The following is a 26063-nucleotide window of genomic DNA, read 5'->3' as shown; positions in this document are numbered from 1 at the left end:
CTTAAAGGGATTAAATAACCCCAATCCACTGATTTCTCAAAATTATAACTGTATCCAAGGGTTCCAAGCAAAATTCTTTGCTTAGAGATGAATACGATATGTGCATATTCTGTGAGTTAGTTCATGATTAATCACTTTAATACTGCCTGTACCAAAAGATGGTAAATGTATTACCTCAATAGACTTCAGCAACTCATGATGTGTCAAAATCTTCCTGGGTCTCTGGAAAGAAAGCTCTCTCCTTTCTCTCATCTAGCCATTCTTTCCTCAAGTACCTACTGTTGATTAGGGGGTAAGAATCAGAAATCATCATCATACCTTCTAATATCTAAGACGGTGGCTTCTGCTGAAGGGAAAAAACACATCTCTGTTCTTACTCTCTGTGGTGACTCTCTGTGGTGCCTTTATCTCTCTGTAGTATTCTTTCACTCCCAATCTAGCTCCTTTCAGGGTGAGGGTCTCTCTAACTGCACAAATGTGGTTGTTACATGCCTGCTATATTGAGTGTAAAAGATATACTGTATCTCTGGAAAATGGAACTAAATGGGATTTTGATGATAGAGATTTCCATTTATTGACCAATAGAAAATAAGTAGAACAAAAGGTTATTCTTCATTATCTACATTCAAAGAAAATAATGCATGAATCTAGATAAAAACTTTTATTACTTCCCTATCTTTTCCTGACTGCAAGAGAAGGACTTAACTAATCTATTTACTTATTCTCTTGTTAAGTGTTCACAGGACAAAGTATTTGGAAGAATTTTTTTTTTTTACTTGATTAACAATTTAAAATGAAAGGGAACTTTGAAGTCTTTCATATAGAGAGTTAGTTCATTAAAGGCCAAATTAAAAATAGATCGGAATAAATACCATTTGATCTCACCTATAAGTGGGACCTAATCAACAAAACAAACAAATGAGCAAAATAGAACTAGACTTGGAAATAAAGAACAAACTGACAGAGACCATAGGGGGAAGGGAGAGAGGAATAATGAGGGTAGAGAAGGGGAAAGGGGAAGCAAAGGAACACAAATACAGGACTCATGGGCATGGACAGTGGGGGGTTACTGACTGTGGGAGTGGTGGGGGATGGGGTAGGGGTGAACAATAGGGGAAGAGGAGGGACAACTGTAACAGAACAACAATAAATTAAAAGAAAAAAAAGAATAAAGAGTCAAACCTAGTGGTTGTGCATCTCACAGACAAAGTAGTTTATTCTGCTAGGAAATTCCTACTATACATGCAATTATCATCTTTGGTAGTGAATTATGGCTTTGGTCAAATTTATTGGGCCTTTATATCCCCCTAACCAGTCTTATTTTACCTCAGCCTCAGAAACTGGAGGCTGGACAGGAACACATATAAAGAGTGGTCATGTCAGTATGCAGGGAAATTATTTTAATTTATTCCCACTTAGCCATGCCGGGGGGCTGGGAGTTGAATTTAAGGAGAAGCACTATCAGCCAAACAAACAGGAACTGAAAAAAATCAAAATCAAATTATTCTGGGTATTTGTCAGAGAAAACTATAACAGAAATACTTCACACTGAGAAAAAAAATCTCATGATTTCCTAATATGAGGAAAAAATGAATCTACCACTATTCCACATTTGCTTCCTTTTCACAATAGGTTGCCATGAAAAAAATATTAGTAAACCAAATAGAGTTGTAATTCAAGTATGATAATCCTTGTTAGATTCACCTCAACACAGTTTTCCCAAACTTCAATTAAAATGACACTTTCTCTTTTTCCTAAAAGGAAAAAAACCCCAACATGACTTGAAAACTAACAATTCCTTGATTTTAAAATTTCATAAAACTTATTTTGATGAAAAGTTAGTTTCTGTTCTGTCTTGTCAGAAGCAGCCTTTGTTTGGGTAATTTTTAATACTTGGAGACAGCGCCCTCTGCTCTGACAAGAGTTTAATTGCAGAAGGATTTTTTCTGCTCTTTAATGAAAAGGATATGAAGAATGAAGGTACAATTATTAAAGTGAAAGAAACTTTATTTTGAATAATAATATGCACATCATTACTTTCATTTAATTTTCATAGTGCCTAGTGTATGTAACTATACAGGGAAAAATAAACATTACAAATATTTAAAGATGGAAGTATATGGGTAAAGAAGACATTTGGTGTACCAACTAACAGGCTTTAGAAGCATCATAGGACAGTATCCATTAGAAAAGAATGAAAACTATGCAAAAGAGTATATCCAAATCACAGCAGGCAAGTGCAATTGGTACAAATTAGTTTCTTGGTTACACAAAGTATATGTGTTCTTTGGATTGAAAACATAATATAAATGAGTGGATTTTAAGTCCAAGATGAAAAACATCTATAGAAGTAAAAAGTGTGGATGCCACATGTGACAATAAAATATTCAAGGCCACATTTGAAGGTCACCAGCTTACAAAGAGAATACTGAGAGGTAGGAATTTTTTTTAAAGAGAAATGCAATAAAGACACCTCTGCCTAAATTAGGAAATAGCAAATGCATCGGCATTAAAATGATAATAGCTTTCTATTCTATGCTGCATTTCTATATCCTCTGTCAAAAGAATTTACTATGTATTACTACAAAGCTCACTGAATATGATGAGGCAATAAATGTAGAGCTTTGGCATTAGGGCAAATTTCATTTCCTCTTCATTTTATACTAGAAGGAAACAAGAACATAGAAGTAGAAATGCTCATCTCTCTATTCATCACATTAACTTTTAAGTGTTTCATATATACTATTTGGCACAAGGGGAATAGGGATAAAAAGATGAATTAAATCCAAGCTTCCAACTCAGTGATTTTACATCTGGAAAGCTAAAGAAAGATAACATTCTTTACATTTTAAAATTAAATGCTTAAAACAGGTTTTAAATGTAGAGATGAAAAAAAAACTGTAAGAGAAATACAGCAAAGAAAGATACTTAACAAAATCTTCTAGTATCCTTTATAGTTTCTTTTGTTCCATTTATTTTTCCAAATTGCATTTTACAGTAGAAATGCAGATCACTTTGGATAGCTATGGTTCAATACTGCTTGGTGCTCTCCTCTTAAGACATCATCTTCTTACAATCCACTGAACAGAAAACCATGCCTTCCACTGGCATGAACCTCTGCCCAATGAGACACTTGCTGCAGCAGGAACACAAGAAGCACTCTGTGGATGCATGCCAGCTGAAATTGTTGTAGGTCACCCGCTGCACTTCGGGATCAATGGCATTATGGCATCCTTGACATACCTGTTAAGTTAAAGATACAAATAAAAAGAGAATGAGAATGACCTTCCAATTAATCTTTTAATGAACAACTGTTAATGGGGCCTATATGCTGAACACTATGACCAAACAGGTGATTTGATGCTTATAAAAATATCATCATGGTACTCAAGTCAGAAAGTCTTGATGGTGAGTTACAAAGCAGTGCATGTGGTTCCAGCATATTCTATCAGCCTGTTCATTAGTAATTATAAAAATGTTTATGATTTTTCCTACAACACCAAACTCTAGGGAGGATGTGGAGCAATGGGAACTCTGTCATTGCTGGTGGGAGTGCAAAATGGTACAGTTTGCAAGATAGTTTGGCAGTTTTTTGTAAAACTAAACATACTCTTATCATGTTGTCACACAATCCAATAATCATGCTCTTCGGTATTTACCAAGAGAGCTGATGGCTTATGTCTACTCAAAATCCTGTACCTGGATGTTGCCTTATTTATAACTGCAAAAACTTGTAAGCAATCAAGATTTCTTTCATAGGTGAGTGAATAAATAAACTGTGGCACATTCAGACAATGAAATGTTATTCAGTGCTAAAAACAAATGAGCTTTTGAGTCATAAAAAGACATGGAGAAAACTTGAATGCAAAACACTAACTGAAAGAAGTCCATATGAAAAGCTACACACTGCATCATTCCAATTATGATATCCTAGCAAAGGCATGGGGCAGGGAGGTGGGACAAATAGAGAGATATATGCAGTGCACAGAGGATGTTTAGGGTGGTGAAAATACTCTATGACAGTATCGTGTGTGTGTGTACACATACAGTTATATATGTGCATATGTTATACATGTGAGTGTGTATACACACACACACACACGTAAAATCTGTCTATTCTATACATTGTCTAAACCCATAGAATGTACACCAAGAGTGAATCCTAAGGTAAACTATGGGCTGTGGGTGATTAGGATGTGTCAGTGTAGGTTTATCCCTGGTAAAAATGTACCACTCTAGTGATATTGATAATGGGCAAGGCTATATACATGTGTGGGGATAAGGAGTATACAGAAATTTCTATCCTCCAAAGTCTTAATAAAAGACTTCTTCACTCATTAAAGCTTTGGAGTGGTAATTTTTTTAAAGATTTATTTATTTTTAGAGAGAGGGGAAGGGAAGGAGAAAGAGATGGAGAGAAACATCAATATGTGGTTGCCTCTCACACGCAACCCAGGCATGTGCCCTGACTGGGAATCAAACCAGTGACCCTTTGGTTCACAGACTAGTGCTCAATCCATTGAGCCACACTAGCCAGGGCTGAAGTGGTAATATTATCAGTCTTACCTATGACACATGAGACTATAAACAGCAGTAATTTCTAGTGAAAATCATGTCAAAGTAATTAAGGACTTAAAAATACTGACAGTATTTGAGAATAATTAGTTTGCACTAAAAATGTAACACAGTTAATTGGTTTTTGTTTTGTCATGTCATAATTTATGTAAAATCTAATATTGTAGAATATTAATACTTAAATCCCCTATACCATTCAGTGTGTATGTATGTTATATACAAATACAGGGTCCAGCACAAATAATGCCCCTTTTTATTATAAAACATTTTATTACAAAATCATAAGCATTTAATTTTATAACATAACAATATTACACTCAAGCACACCATATGACATTTAGGTGAAATGGTCAAATTAAAATTATAAATTATTACACCCGTGTTATTACCCTGCCAACTACATTCAAGCAGATGTTACTTCTGCTGGACCTTGTGTGTGTGTGTGTGTGTGTATATATATATGATGTCCACAAATCCACAAACACAAATGTACATAACACACATAATTTTCTTCTTTATCTGATTATGTAAAGAAAATAAATGAATAGCTGTCATCATATACGAGAGCAAACTACTCAGTTGAGACCTCCAACACACTAGACAGTTCATGTGCCTAGTTGTTGATGCATGTTCTGAATCAATGCGACTGTCTATTGTTTTTGTTTTAGATATTTTATAACAAGTGATAAAATCAACAAGATTTTCCATAATTACATGAAAGTGATTAATTCAGCAGTCTTGATATCTCAAATGTGATTGTGAGGAATTATTGAGAGATGAGGGATGGGTGGGTTGAGGAGGGTCATTTAGCCTGAGCCTCCTCACTTGAAAAGACCTCAAAATGAAGATGTGCCTCCGTGGGTTAGCCTTGTTACAGGTATCCATTTCGGGTCTACAAGATACTTTCCATATTTATTAGAGCTCCATGGCCTCTAATGACAGAGATTGTAGCTGCTAATTCCCACATTATGTCAACCTGGTCTCCTTGAGAAGCAAGGGTTTTGCATAATTGATACAGTATTTCCGAATATAAGAAAAATAAGTGTTTTAATTACAAATACCCTGCAATGTTGTAGTTGCGCCATGCAAGCAATCGTTGTTGTATATATTCATTTTTATAACTTTATAATTCATTTAGGATGTCCTTCTTTGTAGTTTTCTATATTTTATATTAATTTTTCAATGTTTTAAATTTGTTTATGTAAAATAGAAGCCCTTCACACTCAATGTTTTATTCCATTGCTTTTAGACCATGAACTACCTTCTTTATCTCAGCCCTATATATTTGTGCATTTTTAAAATACTGTTATAAAACACGTTTTAATCTGTAATTTATAAAAGAGATAACTACTGTTAACTATATATAATATTAAAGAAATTATTTAGGTTAAAACATAACTATTGAACACAATGAATTTAAGAGTTTATGGTTTCACACAATTTAGTTTTATTAATAATTTGATTGTCATTCCTCCCTAGATCTGACATGTAATCCTAGCTAAAAAATCACTGATACCTAATTGTTCCTAAACCTGGAAGGGTCGGGGACTACAGAACCTTGCAGGGAGATAATGTGCTTTCTGTGTTCATAAACCTCAAATACTTCAGAGTTCTTACTTCTTTCAAGCCCTTGTACTTATTTTATTTGTATACACAATGTGAAATAGCTAATGACATGCTGTGATGAGTTCTCTAGCAGCAGGGAAATCTTGTGGGTGTGAATTCTGGGCAGGGGGTGATTTGATACTGAAATTCCAGAGACCATGCAGAGACAAACAGTGCATTTCCCATTATCTTCCTCCTAGGTTAGTATTTTTTCCCCCTAAGAAATGCCTTGTTCTGAGCTGAGTTTTTGGCTTCAGGCTAAAAGTAATTTGTATCTCTTTCCTTTTTATAAATTTTTTTTTAAAGATCTAAGTAGATCTGTATCCTAAACTAGATAACCTTCTTCAAAATTTTGCATTACTTAGCATGTTGCATGCTTTATCTGGCATCAGGTAGAATTTGTTTAGGTGATGATATGTTCATTTTTGTAATCTTTATTATATTTTTTCCATTACTATTTAGTCCCCTTGATGATATGTTCATTTTGGTATTAGAGAAAGAACAATAATATATCTTACAGAAAAGTAAACCTTTAAAGGAAGTCATGCTATATTATAAACCTTTTTTAGAAAAAAATCTATTTGTGGTTATAATCCTCCCCATTGATTTGATATAATATAATGGAGAGAAGCTTGTCAAAGTTAAATAAAGCAGCTTCATCTATTTAAAGCTTTATTCAATAAGTATTTATTGAGTACCTAATGTGTTGCTCTACTGTTGGAAATAGAACAGAAAACAGAGCAGACAAAAATCCCTGACTTCATGGAGTATGCATTCTAGTCCTGAGACTAAGGTCACACACTCTACAATAAAATACACATTATGATATCCCTCTTCTTTAGAGAAACTGTTAAAATAATATTCAGAGAAGCAGTTCTTTGACTAAATTATGTTATCAGGCCACATGGTAATTCAGCATCTTTCCCCCAGGTATAAGGAGGGTCCATGCTGACCTCAAACCAAATAATAAATCTCAGACTACAAGTCAGTCACTCAAATGTTTCCTAGGTGCAGACATTGAGAATAAGGAAATAAAAAGGCAAGCTCTATCCTCCAGCAACTTACAGTCTAGTGCAGACAGATGAGTGATATTAACAACTGCACACATCTGGGCAAGCACACACGCAAAGACTCATGAGAATGGAGAGACATCCAGCCCTAGCCAGAGAGAAAAGGGTGGAGCTTGGGGCATGGGATCAGGAAAAGTTTTCTGAAAAACGTTAAGCCTAAATCAAGTCTGGAAAATGTGTAGGCATAGTCAGGTAAAACAGGAATAGGAGGGTGTATCAGATAAAGGAGTAAGTGTGAGCAGAAGAAAAAGAACAGTGTATAAACTAGAAAATACTGGTAAGTAATGGAAATGTATGATTTAGTTTGGATTAATAGTAGAAGCAGCTAGATAGGCAAAAAGAGGCCCAGCTGATGTGGTTCAGTTGGATGGAGTGTCATCATACAGACCAAAAGGTTCCGGGTTTGATCCACAGTCAGGGCACATGCCTAGGTTGTGGTTTCAGTCCCCGTTCCTGGGTGCGTATGAGGGGAAACATATCAATGTCTCTCTCAATGTTTCATCAATGTTTCTTTCTCTCTCTCTCTCCCCTTCTCTTCCCCTCTCTCTAAAATCAACAAACATGTCTTCAGGTAAGGATTATAAGTAAATAAATAAATAAGTCAACTAGTAAGTAAAAAAATAATAGGGAAGAAAAGACTGGTGGATCATTAAGCAAAAGCTTAAGGATCAGATTTACAGTTTAGAAAGATTATCTTCCATTATTATCGAAGGTGGCTTTGAATAAGGCCAAGAATGGATGGGGGAAGACCACATTTGAGGCCACTATAATCATCCAAATAACAAAAATTAAAGGTCTGAAGTAGAGTAGTTATAAATGTGAGGACCTGAGATATACTGATGAGGCAGAATTGATTAAAAAACAAACAAACAAACAATTTATAGCTGGGGACAATGGGTAAGGGTTGAAAATTGGCATTGACACTAAAACTTGTTACCCTGTTTTCATAGTATCATACCTAGAACTATATAAATGTGTCACTTTATTTCTTAGCCAGAGTCTCCTCTACTTGAGAGCTCAGGGAAATCTTTAACTACTCGGTATTTTCTGCATACGAAGAAGTAAATATCTGTGTTTTTAATATCCCCTGGCTTATAAGATTTACCATATGTGGTCAACTTTTTAAATTTACTAAATTATCTAAATTATCTCTTGGCCATCATGCAATAGTAGCTTTGTGTAAGTAGGGTAGATCTAAGAAAAAAATGTAGTCTTGCATTAAATACTCAAGTGTTTGGCCCATGCAAATACATCACTCTAAACAGCAAAAACAAAGTCCTAGTAATGGTCTAGTAACATGAACAGAAATCATAAAATAGAGTCAGAGAATGCGAACAGCGTCTAGAAACCTTAATTTAAATGGAATTCGATCTGTATGATATGAGAATCAATCAATTAATCTCATTCTCATTAAGAAACTTTTTTAAAAACAGGGATTTTATAATCGAGTAGCATTTATAATCTACAGTAAAACTGCACAGGTAGAAATCTTGAGGTAGCCCACAGTCAACACATGTATTGCTTTTGAATTATATGGATTTTAACACCTTATGGTAAGAATCACATGTTTCCTACATGACAGTAGTACTTTCTATCTCTCACTTGTGAGAGGCTTAAGGGCACAAAGTCAAATCATAAAGCAAGTTAAGGCAGCCGTATCCTTAGACTGCTTCTTACCACAGCATGATTCTTCACATAGCAGGGCTTACACACGGGCTTGTCACTGACCATCACGTATATTTCCCCTGCTAGGATGTTGTCACAGTCAAAGCAACAGAAGTGTTTCAGATGCCAATTTTGGTTTTCTGCCTGGGTATACTCATTGCTGAATATCAGCTGGAAAGAAGATAAAAATAAGATGAATCATATATTTTTGCTACATATTAATAAAGCTAGGTTCTTTATATAATGAAGGAATTAGATCTACAAATATATCAACTTACATTCATGTCTGAAAATAACCAAAAGCTTGAACTTAGGTTATTATTTAGTTTAGTCTAAATCAATCTTTTATGTTTCTGGACACTCTTTCCTTAGTCAACACAATTAACACAGTACTCAGAATGACTGAAATTAAAACTTTTTTTCATTTAACTTCTTTGGATATAAATGAAGCAAATGATGTTTGGCTAATTCATGTTGCCTCATTGCTAAGAGCTGCCTTAGGGTGGTAAGAGGACCATGTGGGGGTACAAAAACGAGCCTGCATGCAGGTGGCCTTAGAGAACATACCTCATCACAGCCAGCACATCGGGGTTTCTCACTGTCACAGTAATGTCTGCCACAGTATAGCTTCCCATTCTTCCAGAAATAAATCATGTCGACCAGGAGCTCGTGGCAGGTACTGCAGACGAAACAAGCTGGGTGCCACAGTTTATCGTAGCCGGCCCTTTCCGCATAGATGGCTGGGTCACCTTCCTTCATACTCAGTTTGCAGCAGTAGCAGGACTGCAATGAAATCCATCCCAAACAATCTAGTCATCATAAGACTGGCATTTCTCATCAGTAGCTTTAGTAAAAATTCAGAGAAACAACTTTCAAGAGAAATAATTTCTACTGAAATTAATAGTTTGTCCATGTACACAATAAGGTGTTCGTATTTCTGTGAAACAGAATCTCTTGGCTTTCTGCAGGCCATTCATACCTCACCGTTGCAGCCTGTGTGTAACAGAGTATTGGTTCCCAAATTAAAGTCACTTATGGAAAATGGCTAATAGTAATTTTCACCTAAATTTTAAGTGGATCTCTAAAACAGCTTATTAGTACTTTTTGAAAAGAATATGTTTACAAAACTAATTCTTATTGGTTGATGTGCTAATAGAATTTATGAGAGATGTATTACATTAAGTTTAGTTCTTGTTTTTTGCTCACTGGTGTCACAACTTTCTTCAAGCCATTAAAAGAAGACTTCAAGTTCCCTCTCTAGGAGAGATTAAAAAAATATGATTGAACATATATCTACATAAATTTATGTTTGAGTTTTAGGTCCAATGTCACAAGCAAAACTGAATTAGCCTGACCATATATTATTCTTATTTATGGGAAGAAGTAAACAACACCTAAACTATGTTTAGAAACAGATTATAGATTACAATGCTGTATTCTAGCGTGACACCAATACTATTATGTTTATCTAAACCTCACAATTATTCTTGTCCACAAGTAATAAGAAAACTTAGCTTCAGGCTGAGATTTCAAACATGATGATTCTCTAAAATCAGTGTAAACTGGATTTTAATTCAATTTATTTCCCTCACTTACTCCCTTTTGGAAAGAGAGGAACGGCCTCCAAAAAAGTTCAAAGAAAGAGAAAGTGTATGTAAAATACACCAACTGGGCCAACAGTATGACCGCTGTACTCACATACTGAGTTCTTTTGTGTTCGGCTGATTTGTCCTCCACAGTCCCCACTGCTGCCATGGTGCTTCTGTCTCCACCAGGGATGTACATTCTGTCGGAGGCTTGAGCATCCATCTCACGGGGAAGTTTGACATCTCCTACTCCCAGAGCCTCACTCTTATATTTCTTCACAAACTGCTCCATCTCCTTCACTTCTTTGGGTGACAACTCATGGCACTTTGTAGGGTCCTGGTCATGGGCAGGGAGCTGCTTGGCCAGCTGCTTCTTCCGGTACTGTGCCCCCTCTGAGCCTGCCACTGGCTGCTTCTCCTTGGGCAGCATCTGCATGTACTGCCTGGCCTGAACCACAAGGAGACCAGTGTTAACTGGGAGATGCCTTGGCCATCAGCCAGGCAATACTATCTTACAGCACACATCAGAAGCAAGTGACTTAACAAAGAAGTTGGCTCTATCTATTACCAACAAATTATCATTATGTAAATATCCTGAGATATTAACATATTCAAAAATGGTACAACAAATAGATCTAGTTCAATAAAAATAAACACATATCCCTGAAATTAATGATTTTCTCTTCAATTTATGAAAAGATTCAGGTTACTGAAGTTTACTTGTGCTAAATATGCAACGTACAATTGTAAGAGAACACACACAGGCAGCATGTTTAGAATGGCCTATGGATGAACAGCATTTTCATTATAAAAAAAAAATCACAAGATTCACTCTGATGATTTAACCAACCTTCTTAAAAGACTTCCACATGCCTCATCTAAGTTGAAGCAGGAGTGTCACACACTATGTAATACATTTTTTTTGCCTTACACAGTAAAATAAATATAGTGTTGAACATGTTTGGAGTTCTAAATAATGACAGAAATTTTATTCTTTAGATGTTAGTTATCAACTTAAAAGAAATATTCTCAAGTGTAAGCTAGAAGAGTCACTAGATTTGTAGAAAACATCTGTTTTGCATCTAATTATTAAGAATTTTAGGCCATTGCCTCAAAAAGGTTAATAGATTTGACAGAAAAATTCTATGAGGTATCTAATCTCACTTTCAAGATTACTATAATAGAAGTTGAAAGTCAAAGTAATGTAAATCCCAGAAAAATAATTGACCTGAGGTTGATTAGGTAACTAAAGGAACTGCCCTAAAGAAGGAATTCAGGAACTTTGATAAAGGGGCTCCACTCCCACTTATTTACCAATGCCTGATTCTGGACAGGGGGAGCCCATTCATAGGTAACTGTGTTGATGGAAACGTTCTTCTTGGCAGCAACTGGATTGGTCAATATCATAACATTGCGTTTATACATGGGAATTCCATCTGATTTTAGCTTTGCAATCAGGGTGGTATACTTGGTGTCTTCAAAAAGTTTCCCCACTTTTCGATCCTCTTCATTGCTTAATAGGACATCGTGCTCTTCTTGGCCACACTTGCAGTTACGACATATTTTTCTATAATTTTGGGAAAAAAGTAGGCAATGATTAATTTATACCTAATGAATAATAATTATGTGCACACATTTATAATTCATAAAATACTTTTTTTTAAAGATTTTATTTATTTACTTTTAGAGAGATGGGGAGGGAGGGAGAAAGAGAGGGAGAAGAAACAGCAATGTGTGCTAGATACATTGATCGGTTAACTCTTGTATGCCCTCAACTGGGGACCTAGCCCACAACCCAAGCATGTGCCCTGACTGGGAATCAAACTGGTGACCTCTTGGTTCAAAGGCCAGTGGCCACATCAGCCAGGGCTTCATAAAATACTTTTATACATATTCCATTTAATACTATGCAAAGGAAAATCTTTTTTGTGGTGGGGGCAGTACCAAGTAGCTATCCATAAATTTAAGTAAGGAAACATAGAAATGTACCTTCACTTTAAGAGACTTTGAAAAATTTAGGTTTTGATTTAAGAATGCATGCTCGAGGGGGCTATTTGTGAGTAACCTCATCTGGTATTTTATTCTCTCAAGTAAACAATCAATCAACAACCAATCTAGCAAAATACCTATCCCAGCCAAGAGGTTTCATATATATTTTTTAATCATCACAATTTTCTAGCCATTATTCAAGTTTTTCTTTTTTAAGTGAGAGATAGGGAGGTTGATATAACTTTTGTTATCAAGGACTATAATTCTAGATTTAGGTTTACCTTTTCTGGTCCCTTTCCAATTTCCTTTCCTCTCCTTTCTCATTTTCTGTTTTCCCATTCTTCTCCTTTCTCTTCCCTCTTCTTTTATTTCTTCAAACACTTAGTGATCACCTACCATGTGCTCAATTATGTATAAAAAGAGATAAATGAAAGTTTCTGCTCTTCCTATAGTTGAAGTACACCACTAGCTCCCCCAGCCTTATTTAGCATATAATCACTCATTCATTCATGCCACATATGAGTGCCCATGTGCCAAGCAATGTCTTAATAGTAGGACATAATGGTGACAAAAATAGACCTAGTCTCTGACATTCTAAAAATTACCTCTTGATGGGGAGGCAAACAAATACACACATACACACATTCACACATTCATACACACCCTATAACTTCTTTTGTGATAGAAAAGTACAGGACACATTGAGAGGGTATAATTGAGAGGACACGTTGGAAAAGATGAGGAAAGAACTTGACATTTCAGTTGAGATTTGAAGGATGCAGAAAATAATAGGTGTGAATTGGGTATGTGTGTGTATATTCGGAAAGGGGGGAAGAAAAAGAGGAGCTTCTAAACATTCTGGGTAGAAAGAGTATTTGTGGTGGTCCTAAATTAGGAAGAGATTGTTCCTTTAGCTTCCATGATCAAAGAAGGCTGGTATGACTGTAGCGAAGGAAGAAATGGGGCAGTGATAAGGACTGGAGGAGCCATGAGATTATGCAGAGACTTGTAGAACACTTTATGTGGAATCTGGTCATCATTATAAGAGGAGTCTAGACGCACTATAGGTTTTTAGTTAATGGGTTTACATGATTAGATCTATCATTTTCCAAAAATTGTAGTACCCACCATGTGGAGGGAAGATGAGGGATTCAAATAATTGGAAGTAGGGAAACCAATTAACATGTCCATGGTGCATCCAGTTTGCAGTGGCATGATTCTAACTAACAGGCTTTCTACTTACTACTTTGTAAGTGTAATGAATTTGTAGTGGTCCAGGTAAGATGTGTAAGACTTTGGACTAGAGTATTTGACAGTGGAGTATATATAAAGGAACAAATTTAAGATCTCCTTGAATGTAAAATTGACTAAAATTTGTGGTTGATTTGGATGTAGTGATGGTGAAGGGAAGGCCTGGTTTGTCAAAAAATGATGAGGTCATAAAATGAACCAGGTCTCTGGAATGAGTGATGGAAGAAGAAATGTAATTTATTAAGAGAATAAATGGAAAAGAACAGATCTGAGGTATGGGGGGCTAGTAATGAAAGGTCTCCAAAACCGAACTATTGATAAGTTCACAATGCCCAGATGGAAAAGAACAGATCTGAAGTATGGACAAGGAGGAGGGTAATGAAAGTCTCCGCAACTGGTCTATTGATAAGTTTGAAATGCCCAAATGCAGAAGAACAGATCTGAGGTATGGGAGGAAACAGTTGAAGAAAGGACTCTAAAACTGAATTATTATTAATTTTGAAATGTCTGTGAGAAAGGGTAAAGATCTCAAGTACACTGTAGGATATATAGATCTAGTGTTAAAAGCTGCAGCCTGGTACTCAAGAGCCAGGGTCTACTGGATACATATGCATTATGAGTTGAGCAGATCACATTCACTTCCCAGGGGAAGAGTGGAGGGAAAAGGTGAGGACTCAGGAAAGAGTCTGGCAGAAGAGCAGAAGCTGGAAAAGGCAAGAGGAAACTGGAAGTAAAAAAGCTGTGGTGTTGAAAACAAACCAAAAATCAAGGCAAGAATAGCATATAAAGTAGAGGGGGAATCTGAGAAATTTAGGAACCATTCTAATATACTTACAGTGTCAGAAGGTATTAAAATTATAGATTAACATTAGATGTTAAGTATGCATGTTAAAAATAACTGAAGAGAGAAATATTTTATATAGCTTCTAAACAGAAAAATGGAATTAATATATAAAATGCAATTAGTCAAACAGAAAGCAATAATTGGCTGTGAGAGTGGGGTTGGGGGTGCCAGGCTAGGGGTGAGTGATGAGGATAAAGGTGGGACAACTTAACTGTACAATAATAAATTTAAAAAATAAAAATAAAAATTACCATATGGGAAAAATAAAAATACTCTTTCAATTCCAGTCTATTAATTAGTTTAGCTATACTATTTACATTTGATGTAGTTATTGATATTAAAGATTATCTCTAATTTTAAAAGGAGAAGGCAATAAGGACAAAAAAAGAAACAGGAAATTAGGACATGTGGAAAGTAATAATTCCAATGGTTGATATAATCCAAATATATCAGTAGTCACAATAAATGGACTCAATTCTCCAATTAAAAGCTAATGGCCTTTAATGGATAATACAACAAGTTCAGCTATATGCTGTGGTAAAAGAAACAAAATTTAAGGACACAGAAAGGATAAAAGCATAAAGGTGCAAAAAGATAATACAGGTAAATACAAGCAAAAATTAAGTTAGATACCTATGTTAATACCATACAAATTGGACTTTAATGAGTTTTCCTTTAACAAGTATTGAGTTACTACATAATGACAAAAGTTTAAAAACATCTCTATGATGTAACCATTGTGAACTTAATGCAACCTAATAACTTAACTTCAAAATATATATGTGACAATAACTATAAGAAACAAATGGACAAATCCATCATTACAGGGAAACTAAAATAATTAGAAATAAAGATTTGAATAAGGCAATTAATAAACTTTATCTAACAGACATATACTAATGTCAGATCAAGTGACTGGAGAATACACATTTTTTTAATAAGTATTTGAAACACTTGGAAAAACTTAGCACAACTATGCCACAGAGCAAGTCTAAAGAAATGTCCAAGGATTGATCATCAACCACATTATCTGAACAGAATACAATTATGCTAAAAATCAACAACAAAAAAAACCTAGAAAATACTTCTTTAAAAAAACTAAAAAGTTCAATGTTGAAAGAAACTATCACAATAGTCATTAAAAGAAAAATATTTTCAGAAAAAAAAACCTTCTTGAAACTTGTACAACAAATCTAAAGGGATGCTTAGGAGGAAATTTATAGCTTAAGTGCTCAAATTAAAAAGAAGAGAGCTAAGTATTCAATTCAAGAAGTTGGGGAAAATGCAAATTACACCTAAAATACAAGGAAGGAAAATAAATAATAGCAGCAACTAATAAAGTAAATGTTTATTTCTCATTCAGAAAAAGCATTCAATAACATATTTCAATATCTCTCCTGATTTCATTTTGTTCATTAATTTTGGCTAGAGAAGAGAACTTAAAAGAATTTTACAAAGGATTTCTGGGAAAAAACCCACTCTCAGCATATATTATACTTGGTACATTCATTTTAGGATCTAAAGCAAGAAAGCAACCTGGCTACCACCACTTCATTCATATTGTCCTGTGGGTATTAATCACAGCATTAACGAAAAATTGAAGAAATAGAAATTATAAAGAGTCATCAGAAAGAAACTATACTGTTGTTATTCAAAGATGACTAATCATAAAATGCAATGTATTAGCATCAATAAGAATTTAATAAGTTTTCTGGATTTAAAATTCATAATTGGATTTCTCTACATCAGAAAGTTAAAAGAAACAAAAACTCTTAAATGAATCTCTTTGCCAAATAATGTATTATTAACATTAAATCATTATAATTTTTATGTTCTGAGTTTTCTTAAGGTGAGTTTTGCAAACTGAAGACATTAATCTGACTTATACAGTTCCAGAAAGTAAGAGACAGAAAGGGAGAAAGAGACAGAGATGTAGAAATACCTCTGTAGATATAGAGACATCTACATGTAGAAGGGTGAGGACGCAAACTACTTTCTTTGCACATACACTGGTCAACAATATTCATTTGGTGAGAATTTGCTGAAGAGTTTGCACATTCTGATTAAAGACTCTTACATCTGGTCCTCTTATACTTCCATCTAGTGGAAAGGAGTATATTATTCTATTATAGTACATTCTCTTCGTTCTTGTTCTTTGGTTGGTTAACAAAATATATATATAATTAGTCATTAAACTATCACACTGCTTTTGGGTCAAGTTTAAAATTACAGATTCCTGAGGGAAAGAGGTGGGGTGGGAACATAGTTCTTAATATAGATAGAAATCTTTCTATGCTGTGAATTACAGTATACATCCTAATAATTATCAAAGTGATTGACTAAAAAAGTAATAATATTACAAGGATATGTGGTGAACATTAGACTTGCTTTGGAAATGTTTATTATCCAGTTCTACAGCTGTCGCATAATAACGGGAGTTAGATTTTTAGAAACTGCTAGATAAGTAGTAAAAAAAACAAGTGAAGTAAAGCCTGCCGGTTTCCAAAGCATAGACTATGACAAATTGTACCATGGTTACATGAATTATATATACTATGAAAGTGTTGTATATAAAAAGGCATATTAACCAATGATATAAGAGCCACCTGTATATATTTTCTTATTATTTGTCTTGGCTATTATTGGAAGATTCACATTCTGAGGAAATCTGCTTACCCTAGTGACTGCTTCAACCACCTAACATACCTTTATTAAGCAAGTAAAAATCAGGTTTAAATAATACACCAGTAGTAGCAGTGATGAGGGAAAAGAAGTAGCTAAAGGAGTCACAATGTGTTCAATTATCAGGAAAAACCTATGATTGGTTAATTATAGTTTTTAAAATCACAAATACATTATAAGGCTCATCTGCATCCTTGCTTCAAAAGGTGACATGCAGTAACAGAGCACTTAGCAAGAATGTGACTCAGGAGGGATGGAATGGTTCTTTTGGCTCGAGCTGTCGTCATTGAAGCAGTTGGAATGATCACATAACTTCGATTCCGTACACTCAAGCATCATTTATACAATAAAAAGGGACAACTACAAACTACCGTGCAAGAAGGAATCCTATAAAATGTGGGCCAGGGGCCAAGAGCTATCCATTGTGGAAATCTGTGGTGTTTGCTACTAATCTAGCTTTTTAATAAATATTTTTCTTTTATCGTTGACACTATTACATATGTCCCCATTCCCTGCCCCTTTCCTCTGTCAGCCTCCACCTAACCCCAATACCCCCGTTGCTCTGGCCATCACCACACTGTTGTCTGTGTCCATGAGTTATGCATGTATGTTCTGTGGCTAATCCAATTACCTTCTTTCATCCAGTCCCTGCCTCACCCTCCTCTCTGACAGCTGTCATTGTGTTCCAAGTACTCATGCCTCTGTTCCTATATTGTATGTCTGTTTATTTTGCTCATTAGATTCCACATATAAGTGAGATCAGATGGTATTTGTATTTCTCTGACTGGCTTATTAACTTAACATAGTAATATCCAAGTTCATCCATGCTGTTGCGAAAGGTAAGATTCCTTTTTTTATCCACTCACCTACTGATTTGGACTGTTTCTAGATGCTGGCTATCATAAATAATACTGATATGAACATAGGAGTACATATACTCTAATTGGTGCCTAGGGATTCTTAGAATATATTTCCAAAAGTGGGATCACTGGGTCAAATGGCAGTTTCTATTTTTAGTTTTGTGAGGAAGCTCCATACTATTCCCCACAGTGGATGCACAAATCTGCATTCCAACAGTGCACTAGGGTTCCCTTTTCTCCACATCCTCACAAACACTTGTTTACTGATTTATTGATGGTAGCAACTCTGGCAGGTGTGAGGTGATAACTCATTGTGGTTTTAATTTGCATCTCTCTAATGATTAGTGACATTGAACATTTTTCCATAATGTCAATTGGCCATCTGTATGTCCTCTTTGGAGAAGTATCTATTCAGATCCTTCACCCAATTTTTGAATTGGATTGTTTATCTTCCTCATGTTGAGTTGTATAAGTTCTTTATATATTTTAGAAATTAACCCCTTATCGGCTGAGTCATTGGTGAATACCTTCTCCTATACAGTATGTTCCTTTTTCTTTTTTTGTTGATGGTTTCTTTTTCTGTGCAGAAGCTTTTTAGTTTGTAGCGCCATTTGTTTATTTTTTCTTTTGTTTTCCTTGCCCTAGGAGACATATGAGCAAAAATATTGCTCAAAGAGATGTCTTGAGATTTTACTGCCTATGTTTACTTTTAGAATTTTCATTGTTTTATGACTTAAGATTTGTCTTTTATCCATTTTGAGTCTATTCTTGTGTTTGCTGTAAATTGGTGGCCTAACTTCATTTTTTTGCATGGACTTGTCCAATTTTTCTAACGTTGTTTATTGAAGAGACTTCTTAAAATTTTTAAAATTTTTATTTATTTTAATACAGTTGTCCTTATTTCTTTTTTTCCTTTTGTGCCCCCCCTCCACCCAGACCACCCCCCTCACCACAGTCAATGTCTCTCTCTGTTGTGCATATCCATAAGCCATTCATACCTGTTCTTTGACTAGTCCCTTCCCCTTCCTTCCACCATTCCCACCCCTTCCAAATCTCTTCCTAAAGCTATCAGGTTGTTCCATGTTTCCATGTCTCTGGTTTTATTTTTCTTATTAGTTTATTTTGTTCATTAGATTCCAGTTATAAGTGAGGTCATGTGGCATTTGCATTTCACCAACTGCCTTATTTCACTTAGCATAATAGTCTCCAGTTCTATTCATGCTATTGCAAAAGGTAGGAATTCTTTCCTTCTGCTGCAGAGTATTCCATTGTGTAAATGTACCATACTTTTTTAGCCCATTCATCTATTGATAGGCACTTGGGCTGTTTCCAACACTTAGCTACTGTAAATCTTGCTGTTAAGAACATAGGGATGCATATGTTCTTCTGAATTGGTGTTTCAGGATTCTTAGGGTATATTCCCAGCAATGGAATTACTGGGTCAAAATGTAGTTACATTTTTAATTTTTTGAGGTAATTCCATACTGTTTTCCACAGTGGCTATAGCAGTCTGCATTCCCAACAACAGTGCACAAAGGTTCCCTTTTTTCCACATCCTCACCAGCACTTGTTTTATTAATGATAGTCATTGTGACAGGTGTGAGGTGCTATCTCATTGTAGTTTTAATTTGCATCTCTCTGAAGGCTAGTGATGTTGAGCATATTTTCCTATGTCTATGGGCCCTCTGTATGTCCTCCTTAGAGAAGTGTCTATTCAGGTCCTTTGCCCTTTATTTATTTATTTATTTTTAATATATTTTACTGATTATGCTATTACATTTGTCCCATTTTCCGCCCTTCACTCCACTCCATCCTGCACACCCCCTCTCTCCCACATTCCCCCCCTATACTTCATGTCCATGGGTCATACATGTAAGTTCTTTGGCTTCTACATTTCCTACACTATTCTTACCCTCCCCCTGTCTATTTTTCTGCCTACCATTTATGCTACTTATTCTCTGTACCTTTCCCCCCTCTCTCCCCCTCCTACTCCCCTGTTGATAACCCTCCATGTGGTCTCCATTTCTGTGGTTCTGTTCCTGTTCTAGTTGTTGGCTTAGTTTGCTTTTGTTTTGGTTTTAGGTGTGGTTGTTAATAACTGTGAGTTTGCTGTCATTTTTACTGTTCATCTTTTTTATCTTCTTTTTCATAGATAAATCCCTTTAACACTTCATATAATAAGGGCTTGGTGATGATGAACTCCTTTAACTTGACCTTATCTGAGAAGCACTTTATCTGCCCTGCCATTCTAAATGAAAGCTTTGCTGGATAGAGCAATCTTGGATGTAGGTCCTTGCCTTTCATGACTTAGAATACTTTTTTCCAGCCCCTTCTTGCTGTAAGGTCTCTTTTGAGAAATCAGCTGACAGTCTTATGGGAACTCCTTTGTAGGTAACTGTCTCTGTTTCTCTTGCTGTTTCCTTATCTTTAATCTTGGCTAATGTAATTATGATGTGCCTTGGTGTGTTCCTCCTCGGGTTCAGCTTCTTTGGGACTCTCTGAGCTTCCTGGACTTCCTGGAAGTCTATTTCCTTTGCCAGATTAGGGAAGTTCTCCTTCATTATTTGTTCAAGTAAGTTTTCAATTTTTTGTTCTTCCTCTTCTCCTTCTGGCACCCCTATAATTCGGATGTTGGAACATTTCAAGATGTCCTGGAGGTTCCTAAGCCTCTCCTCATTTTTTTGAATTCTTGTTTCTTCATTCTGTTCTGGATGTTCTTTCTTCTTTCTGGTCCACACCGTTGATTTGAGTTCCAGTTTCCTTCCCATCACTATTGGTTCCCTGTGCATTTTCCTTTGTTTCTCTAAGCATAGCATTCATTTTTTCATCTAATTTGTGACCAAATTCTACCAATTCCGTGAGCTTCCTCATTACCAGTGTTTTGAACTATGCATCTGATAGGTTGGCTATCTCTTTGTCACTTAGTTGTATTTTTTCTGGAGCTTTGATCTGTTCTTTCATTTGGGCCATTTTTTTGTTTGCTTTGGCACACCCATTATGTAAAGCGGCAGAGCCTTAGGTATCTACCAGGGTGGGGTAATGCTCTTTGCTGCACTGTGAGGCTGTATGTGGGGGAGGGGTCTGATAGGGAGCAATAGCACTTGCTCCAGTCTGTACTGGTTTTCAGTCACTCCCTCCTCTACCCACAATCAAATTGGGCCCTTCTGGTGCTGCTTCCCGAGTGGGTAGGTTTGTGTACATTCTAGGATCCTGTGGGTCTCCCCCACGAACTCTCCTGTGAAGCTGGGAGTTTCTCCTATTGCTGCCTCCACCCCCACGGGTGTTTTCAATCAGTGGTTTGAGGCTTTATTTTCCCACACTGGAACTCTGGGTTGCACAGTCTGTCACCTGGTCCACCAGCTGCCACCTCACCAGCCAGCTGCAGCTTTTCCCACCCTGCTCCACAATCTGCCACTTCGCTGGGTCTGCCAGCTGCTACCTTGCCTGGAGTCCTCTCCACCCCGCTGCCCATCTCCACCCCTCCTACTGGTCTGGATGAATGTTCCTTCATCTCCTTGGTTGTTGGACTTCCACACAGTTTGATTTTCTGTCAGTGCTGGTTGTTTTTTGTTTTTAAATTGTTGTCATTCTTTTGGTTGTGCAAGGAGGCACAGTGTGTCTACCTACACCTCCATCTTGGCTGGAAGCCCCCAATTATCCTTTTGCCCATTTTTTAAATTGAGTTGTGTTCCCTCAGTTGTGCGAGTTTTTTATATATTTTGGAAATTAAACCCTGGTCTGGTACATCATTGGCAAATATGTTCTCCCAGTTTCTTTTAAATTGATGATTGTTTCTTTAGCTGTGAAGAAACTTTAATTTGATGCAGTTCCACTTGTTTATTTTTTCCTTTATTTCCCTTACCCTAGGAGATATAGCAGCAAATAAATTACTACATAGGATATCTGAAATGTGCCTGTGTTCTGTCAGGGCTTTTATGGTATCACAATTTATTTTTAGGTCCTTTATCCAGTTTGAGTTTATTTTTTTTTCCCTGCATGTACGAGTTCAGTTCTCCAAACACTATTTATTGAAGAGACTGTTTTCACTCCTTTGTATGCCTGTGCCCCCTTTGTCAAATATTAATCAACGATAGAGGACATGTGTTTATTTCTGGGCTCTCTACTGTTCTATTGATCTATAGTCTGTTCTTATGCCAGTACCAGACAGTCTTGATAATAGTGGCCTTGTAGTATAATTTGATATCAAGTATTGTGATACATCCAACTTTATTCTTCTTTCTCAAGATTTTTGAGGCTATTTGGGGTCTTTTCTGGTTCCATCTAAATATTTGGAATATTTGTCCTAGATCTGTGAAATATGCCATTGGTATTTTAATAGGAATTGTGTTGAATCTATAGATCACTTTGGGTAGTATGCATATTTTATTGATGTTAATTATTCCAATCCATGAATACAGTAAATGATTCCTTATTTGCATCTTCCACAATTTATTTCTTCAGTGTTCTATAATTTTCCAAGTACAGGTTTTTTCACATCCTTCATTAGATTTATTGTTAGGTACTTTATTTTTCTTGTTGCTATAGTAAATGGATTTTTTTCTTAGTTTTTTTTTTTCTCATACTTCATTGTTGGTGTACAAGAATGTGATCAATTTCTGAATATGAACTTTGTATCCCACTACTTTGCTGAATTCACTTATTGGGTCAAGTAGTTTTTTGGTGGAGACTATAGGATTCTCTATGTACAATATCATGACGTCTCTGAATAATGTGCTTTATTTCCTCCTTTCCAATTGGATGCATTTTATTTCTTTTCCTTGTCTATCACTATGGCTAAGAACTTCCAGTACTATGTTGAATAAGAGTGGTGAAAGTGGGCACCCTTGTCTTACTCCTGATCTTAAGGGAAATGCTTTTAGTTTTTACCCATTCAGCATGTTGTTGGCTGTAGGTTTCTCGTATATGGCCTTTATCGTTGACATATGCTCTCTCTACTCCCACTTTGTTGAGTGTTTTTATCATAAATTGGTGATGAATTTTGCAAATGTTTTTTCAACATCTAAGATATGATCATGTGATTTTTGTCTTTGAAACTGTTTATGTGATGAATTATGTTTATTGATTTACAAATGTTACACCATCCTTACCATCCCTGGGATAAATCCCATTTGATTGTCGTGTATGATCCTTTTAATGTATTGCTGGATACAGTCTGGATACAGACTGTCAATATTTTGTTGAGGATTTTAGCATCTCTATTCATCAGTGATACTGGCCTATAATTTTCTTTCTTTCTTGTGTCTTTACCTGGTTTTGGAATTGAGATAATACTGGCCTCATAAAAAGAGTTTGAGTCTTCTCTCTTCTTGAATTCTTTGGAATAGTTTGAGGATAGGTGTTAGTTGTTGAATGTTTGGTAAAAATCGCCTGTGAAGCCATCTGGTCCAGGGCCTTTGTGCTCTGGGAGTGTTTGGATTACTGCTTCAATTTTTCTGGTTGCTACCCATCTGTTCAGGCTTTCTGTTTCTTATTGATTCAGTTTTGCGAGACTGTGTGTTTCCAGAAATTTGTCCATTTAACCTAGGTTGTCCAGTTTTTTGGCATATAGTTGTTCATAGTAATTTCTGACAATCCTTTGTATTTCTGCGGTATCAATTGTAATCTCTCTTTTGTTTCTGATTTTATTTGGATCCTCTATTTTTCTTGATGAGTCTGGTGAAAGGCTTGTCAATTTGCTTTTTCTTTTCAAAGAACCACCTCCTGGATTCATTGATTTGTTGGATTGTTTTTTCAGTCTCTATGTCATTTAATTCTGCTGATCTTAATTATTTCCTTTCTTCTACTTGCTCTGGAATTTGTTGTTGTTCTTGCAGTTCTTTCAGATGTAGGGTTAGGTTTTTTATTTGAGATTTTTCTGTCTTCTTTAGGTCAGCCTGTATTGCTATGAACTTCCCTCTCAGGACTGCCTTCACTGTGTCTCCTGAGTTTTGGGTTGTTGTGTGTTCATTTTGTTTTCATATACTGTTTGATTTCTTTCCTGATCTCATTGTTAACCCAACTCATTACTTAATAACCTGTTTTTCAGTATCCATGTATTTGAATGTTTTTGACTTTTTTCTTTAGGTTGGTTTTAATTTCAAGCAATTGTGATCCAAGAAGATGCATGATATGATTTCAATTTTCTTGAATTTGTTAAGGCTTGTTTTGTGTCCTACCATGTGGTCTATCTTTGAAAATGATCCATTTGCATTTGTTTCATCTTGATTAGGATCCTGTGTGCTTCCTGAACTTGCATGACTTCTTACCTCTCCAAGTTGGGGAAGTTTTCTGTCATCATGTTTTCAAACAGGTTTTCTATCCCATACTCTTTTCTTCTCTTTCTGATAGTCCTATGATGTGAATGTTGTTACATTTCACAATGACCGGAAGCTCCCTTAAACTATCTTTGTTCTTTTTGAGTCTTTTTCATTTTATTGTTCTCACTGGGCGTTTTTTCCCCCTACCTTGTCTTTTAGCTCACTAATTTGGCCCGCTTCTTCATCTAGCCTGCTTTAATCCTTTTAGTGTATTCTTCATTTCCAATATTGTATTCTTTATTTCCCCCTGGTTCTTATTCATAGTTCCTATGTCTTTTTTTCATGCTGCTATAGCCCCTATAAAGTTCCTTATAGTTCTGAGTTTCTTTGGCACCCTTGTAACCATTATTTTGGACTCTATATCTAATAGACTGCTTGCCTCAAATTCATTCAGACCCATTTCTGGGGACTCCACCTTTCCTTTTGATTGGGGGTTGTTCTTTGTCTCCCCATTTTAGGTGACTCTTTTTGTTTGTTTCTGTATCTCAGATCGCTGTGCTTTGACTGCCTATCTCCATGCAGTGGCCTTCTGTGGTAGGAGTTCTGTGGGACTCCGTGGTGCAGTCTCTTTGATCTCCTGATTTGGGGGCTCTAGGGGTCCCCTTTATTCAGTTTATGTTGCCTTTTTTACTATACGTGGGCTTTGATAATTGATAGCTCATTCATTGGTGGGTTCTCACTTCTGGCTGGCTGGAAGAGAGTCACAACCCCTACCACATCCTGAATGCTGTTGTACAGGTACTGGCAGAACAAAGCAAAACCACCCAGAAAACCAAACCCGCACCAACAAAAATGCCCCCCTACTACATCAGCAATATCAATAGCAAATGAGCAAAGAATGATACAGGTGTTAAGAGATTAAGAATATTATAAGATAGGAAAAAAGAATGAGATGACTAACAGAGAGAAAAATGATTTGAGAGGGAAGGAGGAGGAGAAATAATAAAAGTAGGAAATAGAAAGAAGCCAAGGAAAAGGAGAAAATAGAATATAAAACATAAATAAAAAAGGGAAGGGCAATGGTAAAATGGAGTAAGAAAAAGGAAGAGTATAATATGTGGTTTGAAATAAAATTTAAAAAATAGTGAACCAATAGGAGCAAAACTGAAGAAAAACCACAGCAGTGTCAGTAACAATGCCAGATGAGCTAAGATGAATAAAGGTGGAAAGAGAGTAAGAATATTATAAGAGAAGAGAGAATATGAGATGTCTACAGTAAAGACAAATTATTTTGAGAGGATAGAGGGGCAACTAATAAGAGTAAGGAATGGAAACCAGGCAAAAAGAGGGAAAAAATAAAATTCTGAACTCAAATAAACAAGGGCAGGAGGAAAGCAAAATGTAGTAAGACATGGGGAGACTAACCTATGAGATCTGAAATAAAAAAATAGTGAACAAATAGGAATAAAATTGAAGAAAAACAGCAGTAACTACAATATCTATGCCAAACAAGCAATGATTAATAAAGGTGGAAAGAAAATAAGAATGTTGTAAGAAATGGAAAAAGAATGTGAGCTAACTAAAGGAAAGAAAAATGATTTTGAGAGGATAGAGGAAGAAGAAATAGTAAGAGTAAGAAGTAGGAACAAGGCATAGAAAGGGGGAAATAAAATTTAAAA

The 26063-nt window shown here is 35.8% G+C and overlaps 1 protein-coding gene across 1 annotated transcript in view; it reads right to left on the bottom strand.

Moving 5' to 3' along the window:
* Positions 1-2955: 2955 nt before the first annotated feature.
* Positions 2956-26063, bottom strand: part of TES (testin LIM domain protein) — a 59776-nt gene continuing 36668 nt past the window's right edge. The window contains exons 3-7 of the mRNA XM_053926633.1: positions 11816-12068; positions 10614-10949; positions 9483-9698; positions 8928-9086; positions 2956-3243 (exon numbers count right to left, since the gene is read on the bottom strand). Of these exons, the coding sequence (XP_053782608.1) occupies positions 3055-3243; positions 8928-9086; positions 9483-9698; positions 10614-10949; positions 11816-12068 (1153 nt within the window). The 3' untranslated portion in view covers positions 2956-3054. The remainder of the gene's footprint in view (positions 3244-8927; positions 9087-9482; positions 9699-10613; positions 10950-11815; positions 12069-26063) is intronic.

The sequence above is a fragment of the Desmodus rotundus genome, chromosome 6 (assembly GCF_022682495.2).
Source record: "Desmodus rotundus isolate HL8 chromosome 6, HLdesRot8A.1, whole genome shotgun sequence".
Taxonomy (NCBI): domain Eukaryota; kingdom Metazoa; phylum Chordata; class Mammalia; order Chiroptera; family Phyllostomidae; genus Desmodus; species Desmodus rotundus.
This window is presented reverse-complemented; position numbering and strand designations above follow the sequence as displayed.